Here is a 19967-nt window from a genome sequence, read left to right as displayed (position 1 = left end):
TACTATTTTCCTGGTTCTGATTACTTCATTTTGTATCAATTCATATATTTGCCCATGCTCCTCTTAATTCTTCCTTTTCATCATAGAAACTAATAAGAGTGATGTCATTATCCAGAAAAATTCTAGTCTGGATTACTAAACATGTAGATGCAGTTTGAGGTTGCTGGGAACCCGAAAATGTCAGGATACAGGGTGGTATCTGCCCAGAATGAATGCACACACTCAAACCTTCTTCCAGTCAAATGACAAGTTTTATTGTAACACCAATGGCAACAGCAAGATTCTTAGGGAACCTTCAGCTTAATGGGGGTGAAACTGATGCTTATATACAAAAAGGATAGTGAAAGGATCTGTATGGGATTAAGCAGTGGTAAGTAGTCTGGGGTGGGCCAGATGCAACAGTGAAAGGTGATGTAGATGGAATTATGGAGTAGTCTATATATGCAAGTAGTCTGGGGTGGGCTAAGGGTGACAGTGAAAGGAATTTGGGTAAGCTAATTAGGTGATCTAGGTGGGCAGGGGTGGGCCATTTGCCTTGGGCTAAGGCACCAGTGTTCTGGGCTACTGAAACGTATGGGAAGATTCAGGGACTAGGTTGCTTTCAAAGACATGGTGTTTTCCTTTTAGGGGTCCAGGTCCCATCACCCCATCAATGTCGTTTGACATTGACATATCTAGAAAAGAAAGAGCCCCATAAACTCCACTGTGGGTTTCTTACAAACAAGTCATATCAAACAATCCTCATTTCTAAACTGGATATGGCATGCTAGGAACATTAGACTGAGAAAAAGGAAACTTGGATTCTAGTCTTAATTTGACCACTGTCTGTTCCTCCTAGATCATCAGTCTCCTCAACTCCAAAGTTGACTCTACCTCAGCTGGATACAGACATGATTGTATCCTTGATCTTAGCATCACCTATAAATCTTCAGCCTCTGATTTGAAATGCTGAAATTACTCTCTCAGACTATAACCATTACAATATTCCCTCTGCTTCATTCACTCAATAAGTTGGTTACTAGCATTTATTAAATGCTTGCTATATGCCAGGCACTGTGCTAAACCCTAGAGATGTAAAAGAAAGGCAAAAAAACAGCTCCCTGCTTTCAAAAAACCCAGTCTGATGGAGGCAACAACATATGAACAACTCTGTACAAATAAGATACATGTAGGATACGTTGAGGAATGATCTCAGAGAGAAGGCATCAAGATTAAGAAGGACTACGAAAAGCTTGAAGAAGGTGGGACTTTAGGTGAGATATGTGAAGGAAGCCAAGAAAGGTAAGAGGCAGAGTTGAGGAAGGAGAACATTCCAGACATTGGGGACAGTCGGAGAAATGCTCAATGTCTGGACATGGAGTGTCCTGTATTAGGAGTATAGATTCCTCTTTGACTCATCTTTACCACTAAGCAGTCACTTCATCATTCTCTCCTTTCCAGTCTATCACACTGGCTCTAGTCTTCCTCTCTTCTCTATGAAATCTTAGTCCTATAGTTAATCAGTTCAATTTCATACTGTCTTCTACACTCTGCTTTGTCCTCCATCCACTCAAGCCATTCCAAACCTAGCCCTGGTTTGACCCCACCATTTAATATTAATAATAAATAATATTAAATAATAATTGTTATTATGTTTTTAGTTGTATGCTACTGAATACCACTGGAAGAAGTCAAATAACTGTGCTAATGGGGTTAACTATCAATTTATATTCTCTAATTTCCTTGTTGCATGGTAATCCTTTTGCTCTTCCTCAATTGTCTCTTTATAGAACTCCCTATATGACATCTGTTCCAAATCTTCTCTTCTTTCCTCAAGCCATCCTCTACCTCCTTCCTCTCAGCCAAGGAGAAAATGAAAGCATCCATTTAAAGTCTGTCTTATTCCCAATTTGACACTTTGAGTCCATTCAAAATCATCACCCATTCTCTCCTTCTCTGCTCCAACATCTGAGGAGGAGAAGGCACCTGTGGCCAAAAGCAACCCATCTATTAGCATCCTTGTATTATCTCTCTTCTTATCTCCTGTAATTTGTTCCTGCAGTCACACTCTTGACTTTTATTCACTAACTTTCTGTCTTTGAAGATGCCTGGATATCCTCTTTCTACCTTTCTACCACCACCACTGTTAGATTTTGAAAACTCACTCAACTCTGTCTCTTCCTAAGCTATCATACTCTTCCTCTTCCTTCTTACCACCCACTCACTTCTCAATACTTCTTAGTCTGGATTCTAACCACACCACTCAACTGAAACTTTTTTTTTCCCAAGTTTATCAGTAATCTCTTAATTGCTAAATCCAGTGAACCATTCTCAGTACTCATCCTTCTTGATCTCTTAGTAACATTGGACATTGGTGAGCACCTTTTCCTCTTCCACAATAATCTGTCCTCCATGGGGTTTTCATAACACTTTGTTCCCCTAATTTTCCTCATAGCTGTCTAACCATTCATCAGTCCCCCTTGATGGATCATCAGACATGGTCTGCCCCCATTTGTAGGCATACCCTAGGCCTGTATCCTAAGCCATCATTTTCTCTTTCTCCTCTGGTATTTACTCCTCTTTTTCCCCTTCTAACTTTCCTGCCAACCTCCTTCATGAGTTCTTAGCATTTTTTTCCTTCACCCCTATGGCAGTCTAGTGAAACCGCTGGACTCCTTAGAAATGTTTTAAATGAATGAGATAAAATGCAAGGAAATGAATTCTACTTGAAAAAGTTATCAAAATATTTATGTTAAGTAGGAAGGAGTTTGGGGGTGAGATTGTGAGATCCATTTGGGACACGTTGAAGTTGAGATGACTGTGGAATGTCCAAATGGAGCTGTCCAGCTCCTTTTGGTGATGTGAAACTATGTCTCAGGAGAGAGATGCTGTATTTTTAGATTTGGGGCCAATCTGCATAGAAATGTTAATTAAATCCATGGGAGCTGATGAGATCAACAAGAAAGAGGTGTTCCTAGCTCTGTTCCTTCTTGGATTGAAATCTTATGCTGCTTTTTACTCCCTGTGTGCCTTTGAACAAGTGACATCATCTTTCTGGGCTTTTGTTTTCACATCTATAAAATGAGGGATTGGATGACCTCTAAATTCCCTTCCAAGTAGAAAATGCTATGGTACTACTGGATTCGTAGATCTAGTGAACCTTTTAGACATAGTATATCTTTATTTTAGTTAGGCATTTGACAAATATTTTTATGGACAAATACAGGCTGAGTGGTAACTAGCACAGTTAAGCAGCTAGTTAGATGATTATACCCAATAAGTGTTGACATGAATGTATGGCACCCTAGGAAAAGCCATGCTTTATGACCTTGCCTTGTTCAATATTTTTTAATCAGTAACTTGGATAAAGACATAGAAGATATACTTATCAAATTTTCAGATAACATAATGTTAGAAATATATCTACTATGTTACATAACAGAATAGAGATTTAAAATTATCTCTATAGTCTACAATAGTGAGTTGAAACCAACCAGACGAGATTTAGCAGGGACAAATAGAAAGACCTACATTTAGGTTCAAAAAAATTAAAGGAATGGTATAAGTGTAGGGTGAATGAAACCTAGCTAATAAGTGTTTGCATAGAAAAGTCCTGGAGATTTTGGTTGACCATAAGCTTAAAAGGAGTTATTTTTAATGAAACATTTGCTTTAAAAAAAAACTAATCTAATATTTGTTTAACATGTATGCATATATGTACATACATACTTACTAGTTTGTATAATTTCCACATCAGGGGAGGCAAAAGTTCCATTGTGATCTACACTGACTAGACTTCAGGTTTGAGTACTCTGACCAGTTCCAAAAGCCACACTTTTAAAAAGAACATTGATAAACTGAAACACATACCAACCAGGACATCCAGGATAGTAATGGGTGAGAAAGTGATGACATCTAAGGAATGGTTAGAGGAATCTACAGAAAAGAGAATTTAGGGAGATGCAATAACTGCTTTCATGAAATATTTGAGGAACTGTCATATCAGGGGCAAAATAATTTATTTTGTATTCCTCTCGGGCATAGAAGTACTTGATTGGAATGTTGAGTACAGTGCTGGACCTGGAGTTAAGAAGGTCAAAGTGCAAATCTGGCTTCAGGCACTTAGCTATGGGACACTGGGCAAGTCACTTAACATCCCTCTCTGCCTCATCTGTCAAATGGGGATAATAATATCACCTACTTCCCAGGGTTGAGTTGTTGTTGGAATAAAAAAGAGATAAAATATGTTAAAGCACTTTGCAAACTGTAAAATCACTCAATCAGTAATCAATTGACATTTATTAAATGCCATACAATGCCTACAGGCACTGTGCTAAGCTATAGATAGATAGAAAGAGAGAGATACACACTATATGTACATATATGCAATACGTGATGCACATATACATATGTATATATATATATGTTATGTATTATATACTATATATACACATATCTTCTGTTGTCAGCCATGAGCATTTTGTAAGCCTTAACGTGCTTAATGAATATAGGTTACAAGTATTATGTGTGGAAATTGACCCATTTGCAGTTCAGTACTTACTCAAAGAAACATCAGGGTTATTTGAAACCATAAAGATTGATGCATAACTGTCTAGCCAAGTAGGAACTGGAGGATAGTCAACATTCAAAACCTCACACCCAAGGGACACATATTAAGAATATGCACATAGAGATACACATGATCAGGGGATATGCACAAAGAGGAACATACCCAGAACTCATTTTGCCAGGGCAATTGCACGCAGGGAACACATGTAGGGCATGGATGTGACCAGGGCATGTATAATTCCACAGTAATTTACTCCTTTGATATTGCAGAGCTGCTAATACCCTCTGGTTACATCGCAGTTCTATTCTCTGAGGGTTGTGTCTCAGTTTCCCATCATTTAACTTCTGTTTGCCTCTGGTTCTCAACTGTAAAATGAAAACAGTAATAACATTTGCCTCGAAGGGTTGTTGTGAGGATCAAATGAAATATTTGTAAAAAAGCACTTAGTGCACAGTGCTTGGCACATAGTAGGCATTATAGACATGCTCATTCGCTCCCTCCCTGCTGGGTGTATTGTCTTTTCTGAGTGGGCATCTTTGTCCTGGTCATCCTGTTTCTTCTCTACTGGACATTTTTGTGGTGCCTGCGGGGCTCTAGCGGCCAAGTTTCTCTCTACTGTCATCTACTGAGTACAAGCTCTTCACTTTCCAATACCATCTGCTAGTTCTGCCAGTATCTACTAATAGGATAGCCAGAAACCCTCTCTCTGACAGTCAGGCTGAGATGCATGGTCACTGGTGATATGAGTCACAACATCTAAGTAAAGGCAAGTGAAAAACACCCCTTGCTTCAGACTAAGTCTATTCTTTTGACTACCTGTTTGATGCTGTTTTGAAGTTATGATCCTAAACAATTATCTAAATTAGAGTTAGAAATGCTTTGGTTTTAGAAATGCTTTCCTTTTTAACTGCTTATTAAAATTCTGGGTGCCCAAAATGCCATTCAAGGACTCTGGTCCCCCTTGTGCCCCTCCCCCAAAGAAACCCAGAAGCGGTGTGGCACTATGAAGCTCACTTAGCATCCAATTATCTCTAATTGGTAGGTTAAACGAGAACAAGAACAAAGATAAAGAGGCAAGGTTCTGATCCTAGGCCATGTTACTGGTTTGATTATGTTTATCTGTCACCAACAAAGCCCATTTCACATACATTACCAGGTGATGCCATCTATTTCCTCGTGTTGTATTAATACTATTAACTCTCCAGTGGTATGACTTGTCAATCTCCTTTCTCCTTCAGGGTATTTCCCTTCAATGGATCAGGTCGTTTGTCCTCATGTGTAAAAAGCGGGGTGGGGGAGGCAGAAGGAACACTGCTATATGTTTCCTAAAAACTCAGGATAAACTCTCTTGCCTGGAATCATTAGTCTCTTAAAGCCTAGAAAGGATATTATTCTTCACCTAGACCAAAGCTTAAAAATATAGTATAAGAATTTTTCCACTTAATATCTGGAAAACTTCTAAAGTCACTTTGTATCATCCTTTCCTGATGATCATATTACATAATGTTGTAGGTTATCCCTATTTGTGTCATATCCTCCTACTAGGCTATCAATTCTGTCAGGGTAGGGACATGTTTTACCTAAACACTGAGTCTCTCCTAGTGAAGAAAACAATTTTGAATGTAGTATGTATATAACATGGGCAGCTAGGTGATGTAGTGGATAGACTGTCCGCCCTGGAGCAAGGAGGATGTGAGTTCAAATCCAGCTTCGTATTTATTAGCTGTGTGACCCTGAGCAAGTCACTTAATTCTGTTTGCCTCAGTTCCTCATCTGTAAAATGAGCTGGAGAAGGAAATGACAAAACCACTTTACCAAGAAAAAACCAAATGGGGTAATGGAGAGTAAAACACAGCTGAAATGACTCAACAACAACAAAAATGTTGGAATTTTGAACAAATAAACACATTTCAACTTTAACTTGCATTTTTATTAAACTAATTTATATATCTCATGAAAATTTGGGGATCCTGGATGTAACAAATTCATTCTTGAGTCTGTGGAGATGAAAAAGAAATTCATGAAATAAAATATCAAAAGAAAACAGAGTCCTGATACAACTAAAACAATATTGAAACACTAAAAATGATTTAAAATGCCTACAATAATGTAATATGTTCAAAATAAGTACTAGTAAGGAAGGGAAAGGAATAAGCATTTATTAAGTGCCTACAATGTAACAGGCACTATACTAAATGTTTTACAAATATTATCACATTTGATCCTCACAACAAAGCTGGGAGGTAGGTGCTATAATAAGCCCTGTTTTACAGTTGAGGAAATTGAAGCAGACAGAGGTCAAGGGGCATCTGGTCATGTCTGACTCTTTGTGACCCCATTTGGGGTTTTCTTGGCAAAGGTATTGGAGTGATTTGTCATCTCCTTCTCCAGCTCATTTTACAGATAGGAAACTGAGGCAAAAAGAGTCAAGAGTTAGAGTTAACATGATGGAAAATGCTATCCGTATTCAGAAAAAGAACTATAGAGTCTGAATGCAGATCGAAGCGTACTATTTGCTCTCTTTTTTTGTTTCTTTTTTTTCGTGGTTCCTCCCATTGGTTCTAATTCTTCTTTACAACGTGACTATTGTGAAAATATGTTTAATATGAATGTACCTGTAAAGCCTATATCAGATGTCTTGGGGAGAGGAAGAGTGGGGGGAAAATTTGGAACCCAAAATCTTATGGAAATGAATATTAAAAACTAAAAATAAGAAAGTTAATATTTTTTTAAAAAGAGTTAGAGTTAAAATTTGCCCAGGGTTCACACAGCTAGTAAGCGTCTGAGGTCAGATTTTAATTCGGGAAGATAGCTTTCTGACTCCAGGGCCAGAGCTCTGTGCACCATGGCGCCACCTAGCTGCCAAGTGTCAGTAAAATTCCAGGAGCTCTGGCAAGACAATCTATATATTTACCGTGTTCCAGAAGTTGTTTCTGTTATATATGGAACAGTCATTTAGGCTTTGGTAATTTAGCTGAGTTTTTTCTCCCATCTCAAACCAGCCTTAACATTCTTAATTTTATAATCAAAGCCTCGAAAGATAATTGTTTCATAGCTGGAGATCACCATGGTAGATCAGAAATATTTCACACCCCGACAGAGGACATGAGTCCAAGTCCTAATTTTTCCACTCACTAGCTGTGTGGCTTCAGATGAATTAATCCAGCTTCAGCTTCATCATCAATAAAAGGATGGAGCTGGGTTAGGTGACTTCTATGTTTTTTTCCTATTCCTAGCTGACTATAGTTGGGTGTTGTTTACACCTCTTGCTTCCTCATGATGGATTAACAAGTGAACTGGGAAAAAAAAGAATATTCTATTTATGAATGTATAACTATTATCACTTTAATTTTGGGGTAGTCTTTTCCAGCTGAGGTACAGCAGTTAGAAATTCATTCAAGAAAAGATAATCAGTAAGTTCTATCTCCTATCACTTTATTACTATATACTTTATTATCTTGGTGAACAAAATATTCCTAAAATTGACAACTTACAATTACAAAATTAAAAGTTTATCAGCCATCTGTTTGTTCTGATTTTCCAATCAAAAAAGATATCATTATTAAACTTGGAAATATTTCAAAACAATAAGGTTTGTAATTAAGACTCCTATCAAATAGATTAATGAATACGTATCTTCTTGCATTCTCAATATTATACACTAATAGGATGAGATAAATGATTCTAAATGATGGAATAAAAATAAAATATTAGTGTGAGAAGTCTAGGAAACAAATTCCCTCCGGAATAAAATTCAAGCTGTTTCAAAATAGTTTTTCTATAGGATACCAGTTTTAACAGATGTAAAGACTTGGTTCCCTTTCAACAAACATTATGAGAACAAGAGGCCTTGGTTTCATATACTTTAAATACATCATTATTTTCTGAGTTTCAGGATTCATAGGGTATAAGAAAAGAACGCACATTCCCAATATTAAATGAGTATACACTCTTACAAAAGAATTCATAGAACAAATTCAGCAACATGGATTTAGTGTGTCATCTAGTGGTCGTCTGCAAAGATTACATTTCATACATTTAATGGAATACCATCAAATTTCCAAGGCAGCTCCTTTCTTCTGCTTTTATGCAAAGGCGATTCATATAATTTAGATGTATGATACTTTATGGACTATGTAGTAGGTAGTGCAATGAATGCAGTACCAGGCCTGGAATCAGGAAGACACGAATTCAAATCTGGCATCAGACACCTACCGGTTGTGTGATCATAGGTAAGTCACTTAACCTCTGTTTGCCTCAGTCTCCTCCTCTGTAAAACAGGAACAACCACCTCCCAGGGTTGTTTTAAGGATCAAATGAGATAATATTTATAAAAGGCTCTTAGCACAGACACACCATGTGATATACAGGGGCACCACAATAATGTAAGCAACTCTAAGTGGTTCATGTGCCATCCTCCTCAGATCATCAAAAATAAGTGTGTTGCTATACTAATTACCAAGGGGCTGTAATATCTGAGCTACTTGTTAGATAATGCTCTCCCTGAGGCACCAATTCAGCAGCCAACTCAGCTTCTCCCTGGAGCTTATATAGGGAAGCCTCCCAAAAGCCTCAACATTGATCACCGAAGGACACTCAGCCTGCAAACACCTAAACCACTCTCTCCACACCCTCACCTCCATCTCCATAAGCAAGTCATAGCAGCTTTGAGTGGTAGGACTAACTAGGTTTAAAATTTAACTAAAGAATGATAAGGAATATCCACCTCTTTAATATGCTCTCTTTTTTAATGACCCTACAGGACACAGGTACTCAGCATACTGTGGTCATATAGTATGTTGAACACAAGGAAAATGGAAGGAAAAACATTAAACGCTCCCATAGACTTCTGCCTCTAATCATCTCCCCAAATTCTTCTTGCTTATCCTAGTTTTTCGGGGTATGGCCAGGGAATTCCTAAACCTCATATTTATCCTATGTTAAGGAGATCGTGGAAAAAGACTGTGTCTGAGAGCGCTACTCCAAGCTGTATATAAACAAAGGAAAGCAAGGGAAGCCTGTAGGATGTATGAGAGGCTACCCAAGCCTTCATCAAGATCATTCTCATTCTACCAGCACTTGATTCACCAAACACCTAGAATTCAAAAGAGCTCACACTCTTGAGTATTCAGGCCCTTCTCTGCTCCTCAGGTTCCTAGTCCCACCTCAGCTCTAGAGCCTGGGTTGTCTCCCCATTGGTCTTAGGTCCTCCTCCTCTGGTCCCAGTCATCTCAGATAGAGTCTCAGGTTGCAATACCCAGGAACCACTATCTCCTAGCATTTTGTAATCCCAAAGTTAACTGCCAGTCATCTACATGTTGAGCAGAAAGCCTCAGTACAATCATAGTGGTTCTCTTCTCCCCATTCCCAGAAAGACAGCCAGGAAGTCTCTGTCTTAAGGGCAAGCAGAAGGAAACTCCAGACCTATGGACCCAAGGGTCCAACTTGTCATTTCCCAGTCTCTTTCAGAAAGCTTCTTGCACATCCTGATTACATACTTGGGTCAATCCTACTTAACTATCCTCTTTCTTTCTCAATTATTAGCAACAATACTAGTTGACTTCAAAACAAAACATGTATAATTCAAATAGATAAGAGGGCAATGCATTGGCAGAGATTTCATATTCAAATAAATAGTATTTACTCACAATGTTTTCAGCACAAATCAGACACCTATCTAATACTATGAATTTGCTTAACAAACTTTTCACTTCGTGGATAGTTCTAAGGTAAATTTTAAATTAGTGATTGAAATCTAGCTATCAAAAATCATTTAAGCAGAAGTAATTTCTTTTCAACTCTACAGTTTTACAGATTAGGAAGCTGAGGCCCATAAAGGTTAAGTGGTTATCCAAGGTCTCCCAGAATTAATGCAATACAAACTAAGGAAGTTTTACTGCAGAATTACGAGATCACAGATTTAGAGCTAGAAGAGACCTGAGAGACCACGGATTACAATTCCCTCAATTCGCAATTGAACAAATTGAGTCACAAAGAGGTTAAGTGACTTGCCCAGGGTCAAACAGCTAGCAGAGAGGAGACATGAACTTGGTCTTCCTGACTACAAGTCCGGTACTCTATCCATTATACCATCTAGCCACCTTAATTTATTTGAAATTAAAGTAAAAATGGCATTTCACTCTAGAGATCATAGAAGTAATAACATCATATGCATTTTCTCTAATTAGAAAGGTTTCTCTTGTTCCGTGGTGGCCTGAATTTTCACACTTAACTGACAGAACTGAGGTAACTGGGACATCCTATTCAATGGGTGAAAAAACTGACTTTTTTCTTTTTTTTTTTTTTTTACTAACTGTCCATCTTCATTGGGAGACTCATGAAACTACAGATCTTTCAAAGTATTATCTGTTTCTTTGAAAGTTTTAAATCCCAAGTTGGAGGAGGTCATTGGATTTTTTTAAGAATATTGCTCCCATCACCAGCCACTGCTTCCATTTGCCAACTCATCGTATTTCTTCTTTTAGTATCTTGTTTCACTCCTCTTCAGTTTCCTTTATGGTGACTCCTTGTGGAATTATCAGTTTCTTTGACTGGCTCCTTTAGACTATCACACCTCCAATAGGATCAGTCTTCAGATTTTCACAATGTTAATATGTCCCTTTCTTTCCACAGGTGATGGCTGTTCCCCTGACCCCTCTACAGCTACTGGGAGTGGTGATCTTCATTTATTTCAGTTTCATCAGGTCCATTTATGGCGGTGCTTATTATGGGATCAAACAGCTTCCACCTCAAATCCCAGCTCAGATACCCCAATACCAGCCCCTGGGACAACAAGTACCTCACATGCCTTTGGGCAAAGATGGCCTTCCCATGGGTAAGGAGATGCCCCCCATGCAGTATGGCAAAGAATACCCACACCTACCCCAGTATATGAAGGAAATTCCACAGGTGCCCAGGATGGGCAAGGAGGCAGCTCCCAAGAAAAGCAAAGGTAAAATCAATTAACCAGTAAGTACTTGATAAGCACCTACTGCATACAAGGCACAGTGCTAGGTGCTGGGGATATAAGTTCAATGAATATGAAACAATCCCTACTCACAAAGCATTTACATTCTAGTGGGTAGGAGAGAAGTACATATGTTGCAGCATAAATGTAAAGTAAACACACACACACACAGAGTAGTAGAATACAAGTTAGCTTGGAAGTGAGAACACTAGCAGATGGAGGGATCAGAAAATGCTTTATGCAGAAGATGATGCCTGAGCTAAATCTTTGGGGAAGAGGGCAATTCTAAGAAGCAGGGTTAAGGAGGAAGTGCATTCCAGGCATGGGTGAGGGCCCCTGCAAAGAGAGATGGAGCATTGTTTGGAGAGGTAGAGAAGGACAATTTGACTGGATTGCCATGTGGAAGGGGGAGTTCTGGTCAATGAAACTGCAAAGATAGGCTGGAGCCAGGTTGTCCAGGGCTTCTAAAAGTTCAACAGAAGAGCTTACATTTTATCCTAGAGGCAGTAGGAAGTCATTGGAGTTGGTTGAGTAGAGGACTCATTGTGGTCTTTCCTTCAGGCAAGTTACTTTTGTTACAAGTATATAAGATGAATTAGAACGGACAAATTCAAAACAAATAACTTTCAAATTCCTTTTTTTTTTTACAGTTATTTATTAAATGAATGCTATGGATAGGCTACTGTGATAGGTACTGGATGGGTACTGGAATGAAAGATAAAGAAGACTTTAGCTCTGCTTATAAGATAATGGGACTTCATATTTCCTAATCTGTAAAATGGGAAGGTTGTACTAGAGACTATATCCAAATTTCACAAAACAAATCCCTTTAATAAAAGGATTTGTTCTATAACTTGGACTTGGACTCAGTCAAAAGGCCACACCCGAGGACCTAGAAGGTCACATGTGACCTTGAGGCCATAGGTTCCCCACCCCTCAGAGTTCCCTTTGGTTTAGATCTATGACCTTCTATGATCCTACAGTCCTGAGGATAGAGAGGGTAAGAAAAGCATGTTTTGAATTTTACTTTTCAGTTTTCTGTTGGTCCTTATAAAATGCCTACTGTCAGGCACTGCACCAGGAACTGTACAGACTTGTAAAATAAGACACAATGCTTCAGGAGATTGCCTTCTAAAAAGAGAGAATAGACAATTAATCAACGAGCATTTATTAAGAACATACTATGTGCTAGACACTGTACTAAGAGCTGGGGATACAAAGGAAGGCAAAAACAATCTCTTCTCTCGATGAGCTCACATTCTAATGGGGACAACCATTTGCGTGCACAATATACAAATTACTATATACATGCAAGTTATATATTATCTAAATGGAAGAAAGGCCCCAGGGACAGGAGATAGTGGAAGGACCTCCTACAGAGGCTAGGATTTGAGCTGATTCTTGAAGGATGCCGAGGAAGGAAGTAGAACATTCTAGGCATGGGGGACAACCGAAACCTTAAGGAAGATCCAGAGTTAGCAGGCAAAAGGAGACTTGAGGAGTGGTCAGACAGGTAGGAAGAAAACCTAGAGAGCATAGTGTCCCCAAAACCTAGAATATCTGGAAAAAAGGATGATAGATGGTGTCAAAGGTTGCAAAGAGATGAAGAAGAATGCAGACCGAGAAAAGGCTATTAGATTTAACAATTATAAAATCATTTTTTAAAAACTAGAATCAAGGGGGAAATGAATGAAAAGTGCATTTATTACATGTTTACTATGTGCACTGGAAATACAAACAGAAAAAAAAGACAAGAATCGGCAAGGCAATTGGGGTTAAGTGACTTGCCCAAGGTCACACAGCTAGTACATGTGTCACGTGTCTGAGGCTGGATTTGAACTCAGGTCCTCCTGACTCCAGGGCAGGTGTTCTACTTACTGCACCACGTAGCTGCCCCAAGAAGCTCATATTCTATTGACAATACCTTAAAAAAAAAGATATAGCTAGAGAATAGATGGAAAAACCTGGAAGTCCTAAGGGAACACATAACAAAGGAACCCTATTTTCTTTATTCTCAGATGCTATAATTTAATAGAAAGTAGTGAATTGACTTCCTAAGGAAATATGTAATAAACTGGCACATGGAAAGTTACAGTCAGTTCTTCGCTGTTCAGGGATTAATAATCCAAACTATGGATTTGCTTTTCCTCCTTTCCCTATTAATGCCTCTGTTCTGGTCATTTCTATACTTACTAGGATCAGTACCATACAAAGAACAGAGGAAAAGGAAAGAATGAGAACCACATCTAATCGTTTTGCTCCCTGTTAGTAGCTGTATATATAAAATATATAGTGATCAGAATTATATAGATACAAATAATAGTATATAATATGTAATATAATATGTTTATATATATATATTTTGTGATGATACATAAAATAATATATATAAAGATGTCTACGTAAGAAATATATATAAAGATCTAGTGATCAGAAATGGTCATTGCTACTAGCCAGAATGGGTGTTTGTTTTTATCTCAATGTTTCATTTATTCATGACCCAATTTAGTATAGAAAACCAAGAGGTTTGGGGTTTTTTTTGCATTTTGAGTTTATCTCAATTTCATCATTGTTATTATCATCTTCCTGTAGTTGGTGAAAATGATTACTTACAGTCACATATTTTATCTGCCTTTATGCCTAAAATTAGAGTTGTCACAAAGAATTAAAATACTGAATCATCCAATTAAGGAATTCAGGGGAGAAAAGTGCAATTCAGAAGACTTAAGCAAGTCTCTTTAATTCTAAAGAGAAGGGCATTGTGAAATATTACAATACTGTACACACAGAACGAAATAATTCTCTTCTTTTGTGAGGAGGTACACATAATTATCAAAAATCCCAGCATATTAGACCCACCCCAATGAGGTATGGTAGAAAGAACATTGGTTCTGGAGTCAGAGGATCTGGGTTCAAATCTACCTCTGATATTTGCTTCCTGTGTGCCTTTGGACAGGTCACTTAACCCACCTATACCTCAGTTTCTTATTTGTAAAATTAGGATGTTAGATTAGATGACCTCTGAGGTCCCTTCTGGCTCTAGATATGTTCCTATGAGGCAGAGTTGGGAAGATTTTAGTTTTGGGGGTTTTTTTTCAGTTGTGTCTGACTGTTCATGATGTCAGTTTTCTTGGCAAAGATACTGGAATGGTTTGCCATTTCCTTCTCCAGCTTGTTTTAGAGATGAGGAAACTGAGGCAAACATGGTTAAGTGACTTGTCCAGGGTCACACAGTTAATAAGTGTCTGATTTGAATTCAGGACGATGAGTCTTCCTGACTCCAGGCCCAGCACTCTATTCACTGGGCCACCTAGCTACCCCTAATTAGTTCCTTAGGATGATTCAAAGATAAGGACACTGGATCTCTACCCTCAAGAAGATTATACTCTAGTAGAGGAGAGGAGAAAGTATGCAAATGCATTTAATACAGAGTATGGTTCAATAGGTAAGAATAAACAAACAAAGTGTGCTGGGACTTGAGGAAGCAATCACTTCTGTCTAGAATGATCAAGGGTGACTTTACAGGAAGAGATGCCATTGAAACCAAGCTTTAAAGGACAGAAAAGACAATGTATTCCAGATGTAGGAGTCATGAAGGGAAAGCTTAATATGTGCCTCCCAAACAGTAGAGAGTCTAATCTGCAGTTTAATATAAAAGAGAGTTATGCATGGAAAGGAGGGCAAGAAACAGAACATGAGAGACTTTGAATACTAAATTGGGGAGTTTGGATTTTATTCCAATGATAATAGAGAAACACCAAAGATTTTTGAGCAAGGGGGATCTCAGGACCAAAATTGTATATTAGGAAGGTTAATTTGGCAACTTCATGAAGGATGGTTTAGAGGAGAATGAACTGGGAAGGACAATGGCAACTAAGACAAGAAATAATAAGGGCCTGAACTAGGGGAGGGACATCAGTAATGGAAAGGAAGGGATGGCTGTGAGAGATATTGTGTTAATAGACTAGACAGGTCTTGTCAATCAACTAGAAATGAGGGGTGAGGGAGAGCAAAGGAAGTCAATAAATATTTATTAAGCATCTATGATGTGTGGCACTGTGCTAAGCATGCAAAATGAGGCAAAAGACAGTTTCGGCCCTCAAGGAGCTTTCAATCTAAGGAGGGAGACATTGTGCAAACAACTACGTACAAATAAGCTCTATTCAGGATTAATAGGAAATAAAGAAGAGAAGGAAGAGCTAGAATTAAGACACATTGGGAAAAGCTTCCTGCAGAAGAGTCAATGATGACACGTCATGTTTTGAGCGTAGGTAACTGGCTTCTTGGGAAGTCAGGAGCAAAAGCAGCGTTGTTTCACTAGCCAGCACCAAAGGAAAAAAAAAACATCAATGCTCTTCACATTCTAAAACTATGCTTCAATGAAGTGTCAGCTTTATTCACTATAATTCTATAAAAGTATAGCACATGGTTCCTGCTCTTTCCATCCCTGTCCATTATCCTACTAAATAAGTAGCATCTTCATTTAGCTGAACTAAGCAGGGCCTCAACTTCGTTGAAGTTAAGATTAATGGAATGGATCTCTCTCTCTCTCTCTCTTTCTCTCTCTCTCTCTCTCTCTCTCTCTCTCTCTCTCTCTCTCTCTCTCTCTCTCTCTAAATAGAAATACCATTAGCCAGCTTAAGAGGAGAACAAGGTCCCCGTGGAGAACCTGGCCCAAGAGGACCACCAGGACCCCCAGGTTTGCCAGGCCATGGGATACCAGGAATCAAAGGAAAACCAGGCCCACAAGGCTATCCAGGGATTGGAAAGCCAGGTATGCCTGGAATGCCAGGAAAACCTGGAGGCGTGGGAATGCCTGGGGCAAAAGGTGAAATAGGACCAAAAGGAGAGATTGGACCTATGGGCATGCCAGGGCCACAAGGACCTCCAGGGCCTCATGGACTTCCTGGCATTGGAAAGCCAGGTGGCCCAGGGTTACCAGGACAACCAGGACCAAAGGGAGAACCAGGACCCAAAGGACAGCCAGGACTTCCTGGTCTTCAAGGGCCTAAAGGAGAGAAGGGCTTTGGGATGCCAGGTTTGCCAGGACTAAAAGGTCCCCCTGGGATGCATGGACCTCCTGGGCCTGTGGGGCTTCCAGGAATAGGCAAACCAGGGGTGACAGGATTCCCAGGGCCACAGGGTCCTCTAGGTAAACCAGGCCTTCAAGGTGAACCAGGACCACAGGGCCCTATAGGCATACCTGGGATTCAAGGACCACCTGGTGTGCCTGGAGTTGGAAAGCCAGGTCAAGATGGCATCCCTGGACGACCTGGATTTCCCGGTGGTAAAGGGGAACAAGGACTACCTGGGTTGCCAGGACCTCCAGGCCTCCCAGGGGTTGGGAAACCAGGTTTTCCAGGGCCTAAGGGTGACCGAGGGATGGGGGGACTTCCTGGAGCTCTTGGACCTAGAGGAGAGAAAGGCCCTGTAGGTGCACCTGGAATGGGGGGACCTCCAGGTGAGCCAGGCCTGCCTGGAATTCCAGGTCCCATGGGACCTCCAGGTGCTATTGGCTTCCCAGGGCCCAAAGGAGAAGGTGGAGCTGTAGGGCCACAAGGACCATTGGGTCCCAAAGGTGAGCCGGGGTTACAGGGTTTCCCAGGGAAACCGGGATTCCTTGGTGAAGTGGGACCCCCAGGCATGAGAGGTTTGCCAGGTCCAATTGGGCCCAAAGGGGAAGCTGGGCAAAAAGGTTTACCGGGCATCCCTGGAGCCCCTGGGCTCATTGGACCTAAAGGGGAACCAGGAATCCCAGGAGATCAGGGTTTACAAGGCCCATCTGGAATTCCAGGAATTGGGGGGCCAAGTGGTCCAATTGGACCTCCTGGAATCCCAGGCCCCAAAGGAGAACCAGGTCTACCAGGTCCTCCTGGGTTCCCTGGGGTAGGAAAGCCTGGGGTAGCAGGACTGCATGGACCCCCAGGGAAGCCTGGGGCTCTTGGCCCTCAAGGTCAACCTGGCCTTCCAGGCCCCCCAGGACCTCCAGGTCCCCCAGGTCCCCCAGCTGTGATGCCACCCACACCACCAGCCCATGGAGAGTATTTTCCAGAAGTGGGGCCAGGGATTGATGGAGTGAAAACCCCACATGCCTATGGGGGCAAGAAAGGCAAAAATGGAGGCATAGCTTATGAGATGCCTGCATTTACGGCCGAGTTGACAACGCCCTTCCCACCAGTGGGAGCCCCAGTTAAGTTTGACAAATTGCTTTACAACGGAAGGCAGAACTACAACCCCCAGACGGGCATCTTCACCTGCGAGGTCCCTGGTATCTACTACTTTGCATACCATGTCCATTGCAAAGGCGGCAACGTATGGGTGGCTTTGTTCAAGAACAACGACCCGATGATGTACACGTATGACGAGTACAAAAAGGGCTTTCTAGACCAGGCATCAGGGAGCGCTGTGCTGCAGCTGAGACCCGGAGACCGGGTTTTTCTCCAGATGCCTTCAGAGCAAGCTGCTGGACTGTATGCAGGACAATATGTCCATTCCTCTTTTTCAGGATATTTATTATATCCCATGTAAATTTAAAACAAAAAAAGTAGGAAAAACACAAGAAAAAAAGACAGCAAAAGAAAAAAGATGAAGTGACAGAAAAATCAAACACAAAACACATAATTGCTTCAAAGAGTTTGTGCTGTTGAAAAGTTATATTTAAATGGAAGTTTGGACCATCATAAAAAAAAGACAAAAAACAAAAACAATAAAAATGCAAGTTTAATGTTCTGCAGAGCTTGTTATTAAAATGACAGGAAGAATCTATGTATCACATTTCTAACAGATGTTCTGTACCCACTGAAATCATATTAGCAAATATACATTATACATTTCCACAATACCATGCTTTCTAAAGTTCAGTCAAAATATTTCATTATGAAGGATCACAGCTAATACAAGTCATTCATTCATATTGTTTACTTAAAACTACACAAGAATAAATCTTAAAAAAACATCAATGACCAAAAAAGAAATCACACGCCTCATTTACTTGCATTGTTTACCCCATATTTTCACGAGTGAAAATGGTGTGGGAGGCACATTTTACTAGTGAAACGCAGGAAGGGGGTGATCATGTAGTAATATTGCCCTTGCAGAGGTAATCTGAGGCAATGTATACCATGCGGAGGATAGCTCCCTTCCAGTAAACTGCTGGGGGTTTGGCAGCAGGATTCCCACTCTGAGCAGGGTTGTCACTCAGTGGGAGCCACTGAATCTATTCATCGACAAGTAAGCACCCAGGAGATGCTGAGGCAATGTACCCAGCCCCGCAAGAAGGGCCATGGAGGACACAAAAGGCCAAGTCATGGGCTGTATCCTCAAGATGCTTACAAGATTGCTGGGAAATGAGAATGGTGGTTAATCTGTTTATTCCTGAAATAATTTATCCCCTAAGGTTTCTTCCATATGCTTTGGTTCTTATTATTTCTTACTAGATCCAACTAGACCAAAAAAAAAAAAACAACTTGAAGTTATTTGGGGAGAAAAGTGGTTGGGGTCAATGGAATAATTATTCCCCACCCCACCCCGGTAACCTTCAGACCCTGCGTAATATTCATTAGCAGGTATCAATTGTATATCAAATGTATATTTATTAAAAAAAATAGCCACTGTGAAGTCACAGCCAGAGAGAAGACAAACCATAATTTCTCAATAACTTTTCAACGTCGAAGTGACTTTCTTGCCTATAGCAATAACTATCTCAAATCAGTTCAAACATTTTTAAGGTTACAAAGTACCTTTAAAAAAAACACCTAACCCATTCCTTTACATACAGAGCAAAAACCTTTAGAATTATATGGGAAAATAAACTTTTATTTGAAAATCAATCTCTAAAACTTAGAAGTAAGAGCACCCATGGTTTTCTGAAGTATGTGCTGAAACAGGACATTAAGAACTATTCTTATAGAATTAAACTGCTGAAGATCCAATTATAATTTCAGAGGACAATACCAGCATATGATTTTTATGCTGCCCTTATAGATTAAGGAAATGGCATGATAAAAGTTTACCGCAGACTGATGTACGTGATGCACATTTCCATCTCTATACTTAATTCAGTGTGCTTGCATGACAGTGTGACAAAGTAGATAGAGAGATGTCCTAGGAGCTGGAAGACCTGGATTGGACAAATCAGTTAAATTCTAAAGTTGCCATTAAAACTATAAATTGCAAAACAGTGCCCAATCTGCACCAGCAAGAGGATCATCTTTTCTGGTAGTTAGTTCCCTACCTCAATGGAAGTTAAAGAACTAGACCAAAAAAAAATTTTTTTAAAGCCCCAACGATTCTTATTTCACTACTTCAAAAATCTACAATTTTGTCAGTGTGGGCATCCTCTCCACTAAAAATAGCCACTGTGAAACTGTAGCTAGAAAGAAGAAAATAATCCTTTCCCGACTGCTTTTCTAGATCTCAGCTCCTCTAAATTTAATAGGTGCTCTTCAGCAG

General features: G+C 39.9%; 1 protein-coding gene across 4 annotated transcripts in view; it reads left to right on the top strand.

The window, feature by feature from the left end:
• COL8A1 (collagen type VIII alpha 1 chain) overlaps positions 1 to 18969 on the top strand; it is a 234095-nt gene extending 215126 nt beyond the window's left edge. The window contains exons 3-5 of one of the 4 annotated variants that reach the window (XM_036742931.1): positions 11183 to 11501; positions 11628 to 11630; positions 16138 to 18969. In XM_036742931.1, the coding sequence (XP_036598826.1) occupies positions 11186 to 11501; positions 11628 to 11630; positions 16138 to 18044 (2226 nt within the window). In that variant the 5' untranslated portion in view covers positions 11183 to 11185 and the 3' untranslated portion in view covers positions 18045 to 18969. Of the gene's footprint in view, positions 1 to 11182; positions 11502 to 11627; positions 11631 to 16137 lie in introns of those variants that run through there. The other 3 variants (XM_036742930.1, XM_036742933.1, XM_036742932.1) reach the window with 3 other exon arrangements.
• Positions 18970 to 19967: the final 998 nt, after the last annotated feature.

This window comes from Trichosurus vulpecula, chromosome 2 (assembly GCF_011100635.1).
Source record: "Trichosurus vulpecula isolate mTriVul1 chromosome 2, mTriVul1.pri, whole genome shotgun sequence".
Taxonomy (NCBI): Eukaryota; Metazoa; Chordata; class Mammalia; order Diprotodontia; family Phalangeridae; genus Trichosurus; species Trichosurus vulpecula.
The sequence above is the reverse complement of the archived record's forward strand: the minus strand, read 5'-3'. Positions and strand labels throughout refer to the sequence as shown.